Source organism: Phyllobates terribilis, unplaced genomic scaffold (assembly GCF_046119375.1).
Source record: "Phyllobates terribilis strain yellow unplaced genomic scaffold, ASM4611937v1 Scaffold_1__5_contigs__length_1240528914, whole genome shotgun sequence".
Classification (NCBI taxonomy): domain Eukaryota; kingdom Metazoa; phylum Chordata; class Amphibia; order Anura; family Dendrobatidae; genus Phyllobates; species Phyllobates terribilis.
The window spans coordinates 558,887,788-558,904,551 of NW_027362761.1; the positions used below are offsets into that span (position 1 = coordinate 558,887,788).

Consider the following 16,764-nt stretch of genomic DNA (forward strand, 5'->3'; position numbering starts at 1 on the left):
GCAACTCACCTTGGGTGTGTGACTAGCCTGCGGTGCTGGGCCTCCAGGAGTTGTTGCTGGAGAAGGTATTGCTGGTGTAGGGCCTGAGGTAGGAAGGAGGGTCCTGCCACCTCCTGAAACTGTAGACCTGTCAGAGATGGCAGGGGCTGGTGCAGTGGTCCATTATGCTGGTGAGCAGTAGCCATGTGAGAGGTCATTCCTTGTTGTGGCTGAACCGGGTGAGGATGAATAGGGAAGTCAGAGAGCTGAGGTTGAGGGCTCAGATGAAAGTGGCGGCAGGAGGTAGCATGGCCATGCTGGGAACGCTGAAATGGGGCACCTGAAAAACAAAAACCATAACAACCAATTAGGATTGTAAGACTGACCACCCTAACCGTGCATCAATAGAAAGAAGATTATAGAGGAGCAACATGGGCCTGAGGCTTTCACCATTTAATGGTCTTCATTTGGATCTGAGAATTAGTATTGTTGCACTATAGAGTGGCATTATTTGTGAACTGCATAGCAGTTTTAATCTGGTATCACGTCACTATATGGCAGTAATATTTGGACACTTAGGGCTTGTTCACACATTGTGTTTTGGTTCTTTTTTTTTTACTTTGGAAAAAAATTAAGTATTTTACTGTACCATCAAAGTGAATGTTTTTTTTTTTATTTTGAGATCTCACTCACACCCTGCTAATTTTTTCCTTGCAAATTTGAACCATCAAAACATTTTTTTCAAGTTAATATTTCAAACATTCTATTGAATAGGAAAAAGAAAGGACCGAATTAATCAAAATATATATAAAAATGCATCAAAAAATGCATCAAAATGCGTTTCATTTTGGAGTGTTTTTTTCCTGCCAAGAAACTGATTTTTGGTGCAGGAAAATCTGCTACAAATACTCACATAGTCTTATCTGGGAATTATATAGCACCATTACATAGTTGCTATAAGGCTAGGGTCAGATGTATTCTCTCATCCGAGGGAATCGGTTCGATTATGCAATTCACACTCTGATCAAACTCAGTGTGAGTATAGTGTGCTCCGATTCTCTTAGATGAGCAGAAGATGGAGAAAAATAATTTCTCCTTCCTCTCTATTCTATTAGTCCATGGAAAGTGGACTGCACTCAGATGTCATCTGAGTGCAGCTCAATGGTTTCCACGCACTCATTGACTCGCATGGCCGAGTGTGATCCGCATATCCGATTAAACTCGGGCATGCAGTGATTTGAGCTGGTCCGAGGAAAAAATCTGACATGTGCACGGCCCTATAGACTAACATTGGTCTGAGTGTGATCCGATGTTTTGTCCGATCCCACTCTGAGCCAAAATACGGACATGTGCACGAGTCACAAGGTTATTTGGGAACAAGGCACTGACATTGCAGTAGGACATTATGAGCCACCATTATATATTAATTTTAAATCATATGGACATTACGATTGTAGACTATTGAATTTACCAAGCATGCCAAAAGAAAGATTCTGATCATTTGGAAAATTAAAAATAAAAAGTAGAGCTAAAGTTTCGGGTTCAGATAATCAGATATCTAAGAATTTACATGCGGTATATAAACACAAAAAAGAGATACATGTTCTTAACAAACCATCTACTAGGTCACATGAAGGACTATGAGAAGATAAAATATTGCAAGTTCATGACGGAGGACTGTCCGGGAAAACTGGAGCATACAGTAACATAATCATAGCCCCAAGCAAATGTTTCCACCGCGCCCTAACGCAGCGGCGAGACAATTTGTGAATGTTATTTGAAGCCATTTTCTGTAGAGAATCCTGTATATTAGTCTATGTGTAATGACGCCTAGAAACGTCTTCTCGAGATCCAGAGAAATATCGCAGCTACACATAAGACAACATAATGCGGTAAATGCCATGTGGGCAAGACGGTCAGGTACTAAAGCAACAGCTCGCAATATCATTATCTACACTGTAATAACCAATAATATCAAGATCTGTGCTTCCATGATCCATAATATCATCTTCTATCTTCTATATCATCTTCTATTATATCCTGTAATATCATAATTTAGGCTTCCACATTCCACAACATCTTCATCTATAGAGCAGAGATGAGCGATTAGATTTGCAGTACCCTGGTGCAGCACCGTGGCCGCTGGATGGGAGCCCTTCGAACCCCCTTATACCTGCAGGCTCCTCTTTTGATTAGCTATGAAGCCATCTAGCATGATGTTACGCCAGGCCAGCTGATCAAAAAAAAGAGGAGCCACAGAGATCCGAATTGTTCTCAGCTCCCCTATCCAGCAACCATGGAATACTGACCTGGCCACCGGACCAGGGTCCTACGAGTGGCTTCAATCATCTCTGCTATATAATCATATTCCATAGTATTGTAGCACGGCAATACTTTGCCACAACCCAGCTTTAACGCTACAGTCCTGATCAGCAAGTCTCCTTACTTGCTCTACGGTTCCATGTCCTGATTCTTCTACTAGCACCCTGGAACCCCCACATTCGGGACCCCCACTAGTCCATCGTATTCAGTCCTGCTTAGGTCCATTAGCTTCTGCATTACAAGCTCTCGGATTCGTGACTCGGTGACCTCTACAAGAACCCTTTTCTGGAAGCCACTCTGTCTCATCAGTCACTCTCTCTCTTTAGGATCTCGCTATCCCTAACCTTTGATCTCCTCTTACTGTGGATCACGCTAACAGCAGCACTGCTCACTTTGCACAACAAACTCCAACAAGCACTAACAGGAAGCAGTCACTTGCCTTAACACTTTAACCCCTCCCGCGTAATGTATGGGCTAACATTAACTCCTCTGTCTTAACTTACCCTATTGTCACTACTGTTGACCATGTGATATTTCAGTTTTTCTTTTTTAATAAATTTGCAAAAATTTCTACATTTCTGTTTTTTTTCAGTTAAGATGTGGTGCACAGTGGACTTTAATGAGAAAAAAAATGAACTTTTTAGAATTTACCAAATGGCTGCAATGAAACAAAGAGTGAAAAATTTAAAGGAGTCTGAATACTTTCCGTACCCACTGTATATATATATATATATATATATATATATATATATATATATATATGCACATTATACATAATACAAAAGATGCAAGACATTATTCACACTACACAATACACTGAGTGCAATTAGTGTTTTCAGGGGTAGGAAGGCTTCAGCACAGTTCACCATCCTTACAGTATCACAATCTATGCTGTTGTAACTAAAAGTATAATTAGGGGTGAGCAAATCTGCTGGTCAAAAATGAAAGTAAAGAATGAATTATAGTACTAGGAACCCCAAGAGTGGAAGCGCATGTTCCCTGGGAAGAGGTTAAAGGCAGTGTCAGGTCACGTGACACCTGTGTCGCAGTTACTAATTATAAAATGCCTGGCTGGGCCGAGAAGGCCGAAGTTGGCACCAGAACCTGTACCAGGCAGGTAATGTGGCTGCGAGGTGGGCTTACAGCCACCATCGCCACAGAAGAGTTTGAGAGTGGTCAGATGCTGCAGAGGGCCTGAGATATAAGGAAGATCTGTGGCCAGCCCCAGTAGAAGAACCATGACTAGTGCCAGAAGAAGACCGTAAACAGCACCTGTAGAAGACCGTGCCCCACGCCAGTAGACGACCATAAGCAGTGCAAGTAGAAGACCGTACGTAGTCCCAGTAGAAGACTATAAGAAGCACCAGTAGAAGACCGTAAGCAGTGTGAGTAGAAGACTGTATGCAGCTCCAGTAGAAGACCGTAAGCAGATCCAGTAGAAGACCGTGCCCCACGCCAGTAGACGACCAAAAGCAGTGCAAGTAGAAGACCGTACGCAGTCCCAGTAGAAGACTATAAGAAGCACCAGTAGAAGACCGTAAGCAGTGTGAGTAGAAGTCCGTATGCAGCTCCAGTAGAAGACTGTAAGCACCGCCAGTAGAAGACTGTAAACAGTGCCAGTAGAAGACCATAACTAGTGCCAGTAGAAGACCATAAGCTGCCCCAGTGGAAGACTGTGCCCCACGCCAGTAGAAGACTGTAAGCAGCGCCAATAGAAGACCATAAGCAGCACCAGTAGAAGATCCTAAGCAGCGCCAGTAGAAGACCGTGCCCCACGCCAGTAGAAGACCGTAAGCAGTGCCAGTAGCTGTAGCAGAGAACCATCCTGATCATAGAACGTTGCATAGATATTATATTTAGTCACAACAATGTGTTCTGATAGTGTCATAACATACTGTATTGACCCTGTGACTGTAACCCACCATATAGTGCTTACTTTCATATATATATAGTGATAGATAGATTTCCCTTCTGTGTTAGTCAAATAAATAGTGTTGGTTCAGTACCACTGTCTCCTCATTGTCTGCGATGTTGCATCCAAGTAACCAGCTCACAATAGCAAACCATCAGCGCTCCGCTGTCATATCACCAGGGTGTTGATGGGTGTATAGAATAACGCACCCCCATTCAAGCACTCTGTTAATTATTTACTGTGCAAAAAAAATGCCATCTATGCACTACTGTACAGTATGTGGGAACATGGGCTCGATATAATCTTCAATATTAAATTTCACAACATAATAATCTATACTGTCATATTCAGAATGTCATAACATATGCTAACCATCATAATTTATGACATTCATAATGTCCTATTCCATGTGATCGTAATGTACACTACACTAACGCTTCATTTTATAACCCATAACTGATATCATAGCCCATAATGTCATCATCTATCATGGTGTGAACCATGATATCATACCGTATAATACTATAATCTATATCAGCATATCCCAAAGTAACATAATCTGTAGCCACATAACCCATGATATCATCATCTATAATGCCGTAATCCAGAATTTTATAATCTGTACGATCTGGCTACTTTTCAATGTATGAGACGATTAGACAGTTCTGATATTTGCACATCCTATGACACTCATTATTAATGCTCTGTGTGATACAAACAAAAAACCTTTAAAATAATTAGATCTGCATTAAAACATAAGACCAAAACCGGTCACTCCAAGAAGAAGAAAGAAACTAGCAGAGAGGTGCTAATACCAAAGAGAACACTTTGTGTCGCTGTGGCCCCAGGATCTGTATCTCCCATCAGCAGTACCTCTCATTTCTTGTATGGCTCCATGACTGTGATAGTCCCCAGATGAACCAGTGTGGCAAAACACTTTGGGACATGGTGTATTAGTGGTGAAGGAAGTAGTTTCCTTCTGGTAGTAAAATAGTTAAAAAGCATATTCCCAAGAGCTATATCTGGGCTGTAGTTAGGTCCCGTTAAAGGGTTAGCTGTGATACTGATATTTAGCCCCCACGTCTTCAAACGTGCTTTAAAAACACATCTGTTTAGACAAGCCTACCACCTCAGCTCACCAACCTAACTCTCCCCTGTTCCCTCCTAAATGTTAATCTTAATCTGCCCCTGCGTATTCATCTGTCTCCACATCCTCCATGCACCGAATAGAACACGGTAACTGCCCTTAGACGGATACTGGCTGATGACCATGTTCTTCCTATTGTGTTTCCCCCATTTCCATATAGTTTGTAAGCTTGTGAGCAGGGCCCTCAATCCTCCTGAAACTGTTGAAATATGGTACATTGTATTGTTTATATTGTCTGTATATGTCCCTACTTAATTGTAAATAGGTTGGCGCAATATAGATAAAAAAAAAATATTATTATTATTATTATTATTATTATTATTAATCCAGCTCAGGAGAAGGAGAGGGAACCCAGTGCTATGATTGAGCACAGGATGTGAACAAATGCTTTGTCCCTGATATGTTTCCTTGTGGGCTGTAGTATTGGTAACCAACCACAAGATGCCACTGTCCCGAATGCAGATGACAGGTTAAGTTTGCCAATAGCATTGCAGGCACTTAGAGCAGTGAGGGAGTTAACTGTGTGTGAGGACAGCCTATAGAGGAGGGTGGGCACCTGAGGAAATCTTTGGTTAGTTTGCAGAAGCAGGAAGTGAATGGTCAATGAGAGATAGTACTTGAGACAGTACAGGCAGCCTCGGTATATTGGGTGCTAGGGCAGACGTGAGCCCCATACCCCAGACAGTGGATCACCAAGGAGAAGAATCCCTCCACAAGAGTCCCCTTAGCCGACCTGGGAAACTCAAAAGAGTCATTGAGGACTTGGGGGCACATTCTGTCTGCAGGCTGCAGAAGAAGTCAGGACTCAAACCTAAGATGTAGGGAGAACTAGGATCCGGATATACTGTCATTGGTGAAGAAGATTCTCTAGGGCTAGAGAATAAGCAACCAGAGGTGCTTCACCTAAATTGGGAACCAGGGCTGAAGTTGTGTCATGTACCAGTGGGAAAGATGACAACCCGTTGGGCCTTATCCATTATATCTGCCTGTAAATATTGTACATACTTGCCCAGTAAAGTCCCAGTTATTGTTATGAACCTCGTGTCTTCTGAGTTTATTGCTACCCTGGTTCCAGAAGAGAAATTCCTGGAGACAGATGCGACCGGCTGGTCTGAAGTAAGTGGAAAACACCACATACACTGTAGTATACCAGAGGGAGGACACACTCTGTCTGTAGAGTGCCAGAGCGAGCAGGGGCCACAGCTTGCTCACGACTACCTCGCTGGGGCACCTTACAATGGGATCAAGAAAAATGAACCCTGAGAATTACTTCATATAGCTACGTACATACCCATTATGTTTACACAGCATTTTATTCTTTCTAGGTTCCTAGGATGTGCTTGTGGGGATAATTTATTGCAGTGCAGAGACCAGGCCAAATCAGAGGCCGGCGACTGACGTCGGCATCTCCGTTGTGGCCGCTCATGACGTCACTGCCATGCGCTGCCCCGGCTGTGGAGGAGGAAGAGGACACTTTTTGCCAAGGGTGCTCCATACAGTATAATGGGCCATACATATTGCTCCATACATAAAAAAATAGACAAATACTTACCTCTCCCTGTTCCCCCGCTGCTCCGGTCTCCTCAGCATCTTCTGACCCTCTGCACTGCTCGGCACAGAGGACGCAGAGGGGGAATGATGGAAAAGGGAGCGTTAGCTGACGGCTCTCTCTCCCATTACAGTTTTCAACAATATTGGCATCAAGGATGCCGAAACAGTTGAAAGTACGATGAGGGGGAAGGCCGGTGCTGGTACCGGAACCCCCCTACTCACGGGTCCCACACGTCAAGTGCCAGTGTCCTCGATGGCGAGTAGGCCTCTGCATTTATCCAGGACTCCGGCCCTTGCCCGGATGCGCAGGTTGGTGACGCCGGCCCTGCAAGTCCTGACTGATGACCCCTCTTTATCGTCTCATCAGTGCTTGGAGTTTATTACAATTTCTGTGTGTTTTTGTCCTTCCACTTTTTGAGGATTGACCACAGGTTCTCAATGGGACTGAGATATTGGGAGTTTCCTGGTCATGGACCCAAAATGTCAATGTTTTTTATTTCACTTTTGCCTTATAATATAGTTACTCCATCATGCTGGAAAATGCTAAACTATTGGCCACGACTGTACACCATATCAGCACTACAGAGCAGTAGTATTTGTAAATTATAATATATTACTGCACAGTCACTACATGATCCTTTTTACAGCCAGTGTACTCTACACACGTGGTGTACAGTGACGAAGCAGCGCAGCACCTGCTGCACGGAGAAACAGCTGCTGTAAGACAAATCGCAGAGCAACTGGACATGACTTGGCTTCAATTAAAGGACACAGCAGCATCTCACCAAAAGTTAAAGAGACACTAGCTCCATTCAGCTACTAATCAAGCATCACCCACATTCATAAACTAATGTCTTTCTATTTAATTTGTATCTACATAATCTGCAAAACTTCGGAGGGGTTAGACGCAGCAACAATTTTCCAATATATCCTGCTTTGTCTGAACCCTGTGCCACCTTTAGAAGGACGAGGAGGGGGGCAATAGCATAAAGGGACTCATTATCAGCAAAGGTGACGAAAAAAATTCTACAGAACGGCTCATCCTGTTTCCCCTGATACATGAGTAGAAATGTTGAGAAAAGAGAAGGATCACTGTGAAAATGCACATTAAGGGATATTTATTTGTCACTGATGTGATATTTCATGGAGGTGCAAATAAGATTATTTTCGCCCTCGTTGTCATCATGGTAAAAAGCCCAAACTGTCCTGTTGGATCTCCTGGGCACAAAATTCATATTTTCTGAAGCATTATTGCATTGGAAAGAATTTTGCCATTCATGTGAAACTCAGTAGGGTCTTCGTGTAAGAAATCGACATGCTGGATCCTCAAAAAAAAGAGGAAATCTCAGTATAGCCAATCTCCGCTCTGTTAAATACTTACAGCTGTAAGTAATCATAATGCCATGTATGAACAAGAAAAATACTGCTATATTGCTGTTCTCTATGTGCAAGAATATAACTACTATAATACAGCCTCTATGTACAAGAATATTACTACTATAATACTGCTCCTATGTACAAGAATATAACTACTATAATACTGCCTCCTATGTACAAGAATATAACTACTATAATACTGCTCCCTATGTGCAAGAATATAACTACTATAATATTGCCTCCTATGCACAAGGATATAACTACTATAATACTGCACCTATGTACAAGAATATAACTACTATAATACTGCCTCTATGTACAAGAATATTACTACTATAAACTGCTCCTATGTACAAGAATATAACTACTATAATACTGCCTCTATGTACAAGAATATAACTACTATAATACTGCCTCTATGTACAAGAATATTACTACTATAAAATGCTCCTATGTACAAGAATATAACTACTATACTACTGCCCCTATGTACAAGAATATAACTACTATAATATTGCTCCTATGTACTAGAATATAACTACTATAATCCTGCTTCTATGTACAAGAATATAACTACTATAATACTGCTGCTATATACAAGTATATAACTATTATAGTACTGTCCCCTATGTACAAGAATATAACTACTATAATACTGCTCCCTATGTACAAGAATATAACTACTATAATACTGCTCGTATGTACAAGAATATAACTACTATAATACTGCCCCCTATGTACAAGAATATAATTACTATAATACTGCTCCTATATCCAAGAATATAACTACTATAATACTACCTCCTATGTACAAGAATATAATTACTATAATATTGCCCCCTATGTACAAGAATATAGCTACTATAATACTGCTCCTACGTACAAGAATATAACTACTATAATATTGCCCCCTATGTACAACAATATAATTACTATAATACTGTCCCTATGTGCAAGAATATAACTACTATAATACTGCTTCTATGTACAAGAATATAACTACTATAATACTACCTCCTATGTACAAGAATATAACTACTATAATACTGCTCCTATGTACAAGAATATAACTACTATAATACTGCTTCTATGTACAGGAATATAGCTGCTATAATACTGCCCCCTATGTACAACAATATAACTACTATAATACTGCCCCCTATGTACAAGAATATAACTTCTATAATACTGCTGATATATACAAACATATAACTATTATAATACTGCCCCCTATGTACAAGAATATAATACTGCTCCCTATGTACAAGAATATAACTACTATAATCCTGCTTCTATGTACAAGAATATAACTATTATAATACTGGCCCTTATGTACAAGAATATAACTACTATAATACTGCTTCCTATGTACAAGAATATAACTACTATAATACTGCTCGTATGTACAAGAATATAACTACTATAATCCTGCTTCTATGGACAAGAATATAACTACTATAATACTGCCCCCTATGTCCAGGAATATAACTACTATAATACTGCCCCCTATGTACAAGAATATAACTACTATAATACTGCTCCCTATGTACAAGAATATAACTACTATAATACTGCTCGTATGTACAAGAATATAACTACTATAATACTGCCCCCTATGTACAAGAATATAATTACTATAATACTGCTCCTATATCCAAGAATATAACTACTATAATACTACCTCCGATGTACAAGAATATAACTACTATAATACTGCTCCTATGTACAAGAATATAATTACTATAATACTGCTCCTATTTACAAGAATATAACTACTATAATACTGCCCCCTATGTACAAGAATATAACTACTATAATACTGCTCCCTATGTACAAGAATATAACTACTATAATACTGCTCGTATGTACAAGAATATAACTACTATAATACTGCCCCCTATGTACAAGAATATAATTACTATAATACTGCTCCTATATCCAAGAATATAACTACTATAATACTACCTCCTATGTACAAGAATATAACTACTATAATACTGCTCCTATGTACAAGAATATGATTACTATAATACTGCTCCTATTTACAAGAATATAACTACTATAATACTGCTCGTATGTACAAGAATATAACTACTACAATACTGCCCCTATGTACAAGAATATAATTACTATAATACTGCTCCTATATCCAAGAATATAACTACTATAATACTACCTCCTATGTACAAGAATATAACTACTATAATACTGCCCCTATGTACAAGAATATAACTACTATAATACTGCTCCCTATGTACAAGAATATAACTACTATAATACTGCTCATATGTACAAGAATATAACTACTATAATACTGCCCCCTATGTACAAGAATATAATTACTATAATACTGCTCCTATATCCAAGAATATAACTACTATAATACTACCTCCTATGTACAAGAATATAACTACTATAATACTGCTCCTATGTACAAGAATATAATTACTATAATACTGCTCCCTATGTACAAGAATATAACTACTATAATACTGCCTCTATGTACAAGAATATTACTACTATAAAATGCTCCTATGTACAAGAATATAACTACTGTAATACTGCCCCCTATGTACAAGAATATAACTACTATAATATTGCTCCTATGTACTAGAATATAACTACTATAATCCTGCTTCTATGTACAAGAATATAACTACTATAATACTGCTGCTATATACAAGTATATAACTATTATAATACTGTCCCCTATGTACAAGAATATAACTACTATAATACTGCTCCCTATGTACAAGAATATAACTACTATAATACTGCTCGTATGTACAAGAATATAACTACTATAATACTGCCCCCTATGTACAAGAATATAATTACTATAATACTGCTCCTATATCCAAGAATATAACTACTATAATACTACCTCCTATGTACAAGAATATAACTACTATAATACTGCTCCTATGTACAAGAATATAATTACTATAATACTGCTCCTATTTACAAGAATATAACTACTATAATACTGCCCCCTATGTACAAGAATATAACTACTATAATACTGCTCCCTATGTACAAGAATATAACTACTATAATACTGCTCGTATGTACAAGAAAATAACTACTATAATACTGCCCCCTATGTACAAGAATATAATTACTATAATACTGCTCCTATATCCAAGAATATAACTACTATAATACTACCTCCTATGTACAAGAATATAACTACTATAATACTGCTCCTATGTACAAGAATATAATTACTATAATACTGCTCCCTATGTACAAGAATATAACTACTATAATACTGCCTCTATGTACAAGAATATTACTACTATAAAATGCTCCTATGTACAAGAATATAACTACTATAATACTGCCCCCTATGTACAAGAATATAACTACTATAATATTGCTCCTATGTACAAGAATATAATTACTATAATACTGCTCCCTATGTACAAGAATATAACTACTATAATACTGCCTCTATGTACAAGAATATTACTACTATAATACTGCTCATATGTACAAGAATATAACTACTATAATACTGCCCCCTATGTACAAGAATATAATTACTATAATACTGCTCCTATATCCAAGAATATAACTACTATAATACTACCTCCTATGTACAAGAATATAACTACTATAATACTGCTCCTATGTACAAGAATATAATTACTATAATACTGCTCCCTATGTACAAGAATATAACTACTATAATACTGCCTCTATGTACAAGAATATTACTACTATAAAATGCTCCTATGTACAAGAATATAACTACTGTAATACTGCCCCCTATGTACAAGAATATAACTACTATAATATTGCTCCTATGTACTAGAATATAACTACTATAATCCTGCTTCTATGTACAAGAATATAACTACTATAATACTGCTGCTATATACAAGTATATAACTATTATAATACTGTCCCCTATGTACAAGAATATAACTACTATAATACTGCTCCCTATGTACAAGAATATAACTACTATAATACTGCTCGTATGTACAAGAATATAACTACTATAATACTGCCCCCTATGTACAAGAATATAATTACTATAATACTGCTCCTATATCCAAGAATATAACTACTATAATACTACCTCCTATGTACAAGAATATAACTACTATAATACTGCTCCTATGTACAAGAATATAATTACTATAATACTGCTCCTATTTACAAGAATATAACTACTATAATACTGCCCCCTATGTACAAGAATATAACTACTATAATACTGCTCCCTATGTACAAGAATATAACTACTATAATACTGCTCGTATGTACAAGAAAATAACTACTATAATACTGCCCCCTATGTACAAGAATATAATTACTATAATACTGCTCCTATATCCAAGAATATAACTACTATAATACTACCTCCTATGTACAAGAATATAACTACTATAATACTGCTCCTATGTACAAGAATATAATTACTATAATACTGCTCCCTATGTACAAGAATATAACTACTATAATACTGCCTCTATGTACAAGAATATTACTACTATAAAATGCTCCTATGTACAAGAATATAACTACTATAATACTGCCCCCTATGTACAAGAATATAACTACTATAATATTGCTCCTATGTACTAGAATATAACTACTATAATCCTGCTTCTATGTACAAGAATATAACTACTATAATACTGCTGCTATATACAAGTATATAACTATTATAATACTGTCCCCTATGTACAAGAATATAACTACTATAATACTGCTCCCTATGTACAAGAATATAACTACTATAATACTGCTCGTATGTACAAGAATATAACTACTATAATACTGTTCCCTATGTACAAGAATATAATTACTATAATACTGCTCCTATATCCAAGAATATAACTACTATAATACTACCTCCTATGTACAAGAATGTAACTACTATAATACTGCTCCTATGTACAAGAATATAATTACTATAATACTGCTCCTATTTACAAGAATATAACTACTATAATACTGCCCCCTATGTACAAGAATATAACTACTATAATACTGCTCCCTATGTACAAGAATATAACTACTATAATACTGCTCGTATGTACAAGAATATAACTACTATAATACTACCCCCTATGTACAAGAATATAATTACTATAATACTGCTCCTATATCCAAGAATATAACTACTATAATACTACCTCCTATGTACAAGAATATAACTACTATAATACTGCTCCTATGTACAAGAATATAATTACTATAATACTGCTCCCTATGTACAAGAATATAACTACTATAATACTGCCTCTATGTACAAGAATATTACTACTATAAAATGCTCCTATGTACAAGAATATAACTACTATAATACTGCCCCCTATGTACAAGAATATAACTACTATAATATTGCTCCTATGTACTAGAATATAACTACTATAATCCTGCTTCTATGTACAAGAATATAACTACTATAATACTGCTGCTATATACAAGTATATAACTATTATAATACTGTCCCCTATGTACAAGAATATAACTACTATAATACTGCTCCCTATGTACAAGAATATAACTACTATAATACTGCTCGTATGTACAAGAATATAACTACTATAATACTGCCCCCTATGTACAAGAATATAATTACTATAATACTGCTCCTATATCCAAGAATATAACTACTATAATACTACCTCCTATGTACAAGAATATAACTACTATAATACTGCTCCTATATCCAAGAATATAACTACTATAATACTACCTCCTATGTACAAGAATATAACTACTATAATACTGCTCCTATGTACAAGAATATAACTACTATAATACTGCTCCTATGTACAAGAATATAATTACTATAATACTGCTCCCTATGTACAAGAATATAATTACTATAATACTGCTCCTATATCCAAGAATATAACTACTATAATACTACCTCCTATGTACAAGAATATATCTACTATAATACTGCTCCTATGTACAAGAATATAATTACTATAATACTGCTCCTATTTACAAGAATATAACTACTATAATACTGCTCGTATGTACAAGAATATAACTACTACAATACTGCCCCTATGTACAAGAATATAATTACTATAATACTGCTCCTATATCCAAGAATATAACTACTATAATACTACCTCCTATGTACAAGAATATAACTACTATAATACTGCTCCTATGTACAAGAATATAATTACTATAATACTGCTCCTATTTACAAGAATATAACTACTATAATACTGCCCCCTATGTACAAGAATATAACTACTATAATACTGCTCCCTATGTACAAGAATATAACTACTATAATACTGCTCGTATGTATAAGAATATAACTACTATAATACTGCCCCCTATGTACAAGAATATAATTACTATAATACTGCTCCTATATCCAAGAATATAACTACTATAATACTACCTCCTATGTACAAGAATATAACTACTATAATACTGCTCCTATGTACAAGAATATAATTACTATAATACTGCTCCCTATGTACAAGAATATAACTAATATAATACTGCTCCTATGTACAAGAATATAACTAATATAATACTGCCACATATGTGCAAGAATATAACAACTGTAATACTGTATTTTATATACAAGAATATAACTACTATAATACTGCCCCCGGATAACATTATAATGTAGTCCATGTTTTTGCACCATTGGTTCATACATACAGCAATGATTGGCAGAATGGATGTGATTTTTTTCCCCCCTGTGATCATATGAGTGACGAATAATATAGTTTCTCTTGTTGTACAGGGTAATGTGTCTATAATGCCTTTAATTCTACATCAATATCCTGGAATGAGTCTTTGTTTGTGCAGAAAAAGCATTTTCCACTTTCGTAGATTACAGTGCTGCGTTTGTTTTTTTATAACATTTTCCTCTGCGGCTCTGATTTTGTGTTTAATTTGCTAGATATGAGATAAAACCCCTGGTGAGGACGGACTGTGACTGCAATGAGCGCTGAGCGCTGATACTTGGTAAAATGCATAGGATTTACAATAAGCCTAGTTTATATGAGGAGTGAGGTGGGCATCGGCTGGCAATCCAACTATCCTGAAACCTGTGAGATGTCTATGTAAGGGAGGTGAGATGAAGTCGCCAAGTAAAGAAGAGTTAAACTGTATAGTAATGTATATTCATGTTTTGTGGTTATGTGTTTTCATATAAAGCTGCATTTTTATCCTTATAGCCAGTTTGTGCCTCGGTTTTGGGCCTAGGGCCCAGAAGAGGCATCGGATTCCATGTCTCAGTTTTCCCTGTGAGAAAGAGGCCGGTCGGGTCACAATGAGAAGGAAACATGATGGGCCTAAGGAAAGCTGTAATGAGGGATTGAAAGTTCCTGGTACCAACAGAATTTGTTGAGGTGAGGGCAGGTCGGGCAGAATGGAGCCAAGGACTGATAGTGTACCGGACAAAGGGAATATACACCGGAGGGGACTCTGTCTTATTCTGTGAGCCGCAACCGCATGTATCCAAATTGCACAGTAAAGCTGAATCTGTTAAACCGGACCTAAAGTCTCCTGTTATATGTGCCGCTGTATCCGGTCCCATGGACAGGGAGGTAACAAGGACTCCTGTTCGACAAGTAAGTACAAAACAATTCCCACAGCACATCACACACATGTCAGATTCCTGTTTAGAAGAGGGGTGTCAGGGCAAAGAGAACTTGGTTCCGGCCCACTGCACCAAGCACTGTGCTCATCTTCAAGTGGCGCTGCGAGCAGGGTCAGGCCCTGGCAAACAAAGTAACCAAAGAAAACAGGAAACAGAAAAACATAGTACTTTAAAGGCGAACAAGATTTCGGACAGCAACACGAGCTCCAAGATGGCAGCATGATATCCAAAATGGCAGACAGCAGTGTGGGTCCCAAGATTTCTGCCCATCGTGGGAGTGCTCTGCTTCTGAAGACACGAAAACAGTGAGTCCAGCTCACCGAAGTGATGATCTAGAGGCGGAGGTGTGCAGGATCCAAGGTCCAACCCAGAAAAGGTAGAGTATGAAAGGATGAGAAGGGCGTGTACAGAGGCAGAGTCACAGGGAGTGACAGTGGAGGTGCTGGTCGCGTCATTGGTGCGACCACTGGAAGGGCGGAGCCAGTTGGGCTGGAAGCGCATCGGAAGTGACTGGCCGGCGCCATTTTGCTTACAGCACAGGAGTGGAGCAGATACGTGCAACACCTCTCCAGAGATGAGCCACGTGCCCAGCAAGTTTCCTAGTGCCCAGATAATGGGTACCTCATCCGATGAGGAGATAATCTATCTCAACACCCCTATGGTCACTGCCGAACAGCCGGATGAATGAACCGAAGAGCCGGAGACACCGCTGTCCATTGAGATCCAGTGGCAGACCACTCCTCAGCCGAAAGTGGGAGAAAGTGAGAGCCCCCTGTGAGAAGAAGCTGAGGGAGAAGAGGAAACCCTGCTATATGCCCCCGTACTTCCAAAACCGGCTCAGTCCAGAAAATTTCATCAGGGCAAGGGACAGTG

At 37.9% G+C, this 16,764-nt stretch overlaps 1 protein-coding gene across 2 annotated transcripts in view; it reads right to left on the reverse strand.

Moving 5' to 3' along the window:
• The window catches only part of ARK2C (arkadia (RNF111) C-terminal like ring finger ubiquitin ligase 2C), a 174,220-nt gene that overhangs the window by 47,487 nt on the left and 109,969 nt on the right, over positions 1–16,764 (reverse strand). For both annotated transcript variants that reach the window (XM_073680472.1, XM_073680471.1), the window contains exon 2: positions 10–319. In XM_073680472.1, coding sequence (XP_073536573.1) covers positions 10–319 — 310 coding nt within the window. The remainder of the gene's footprint in view (positions 1–9; positions 320–16,764) is intronic.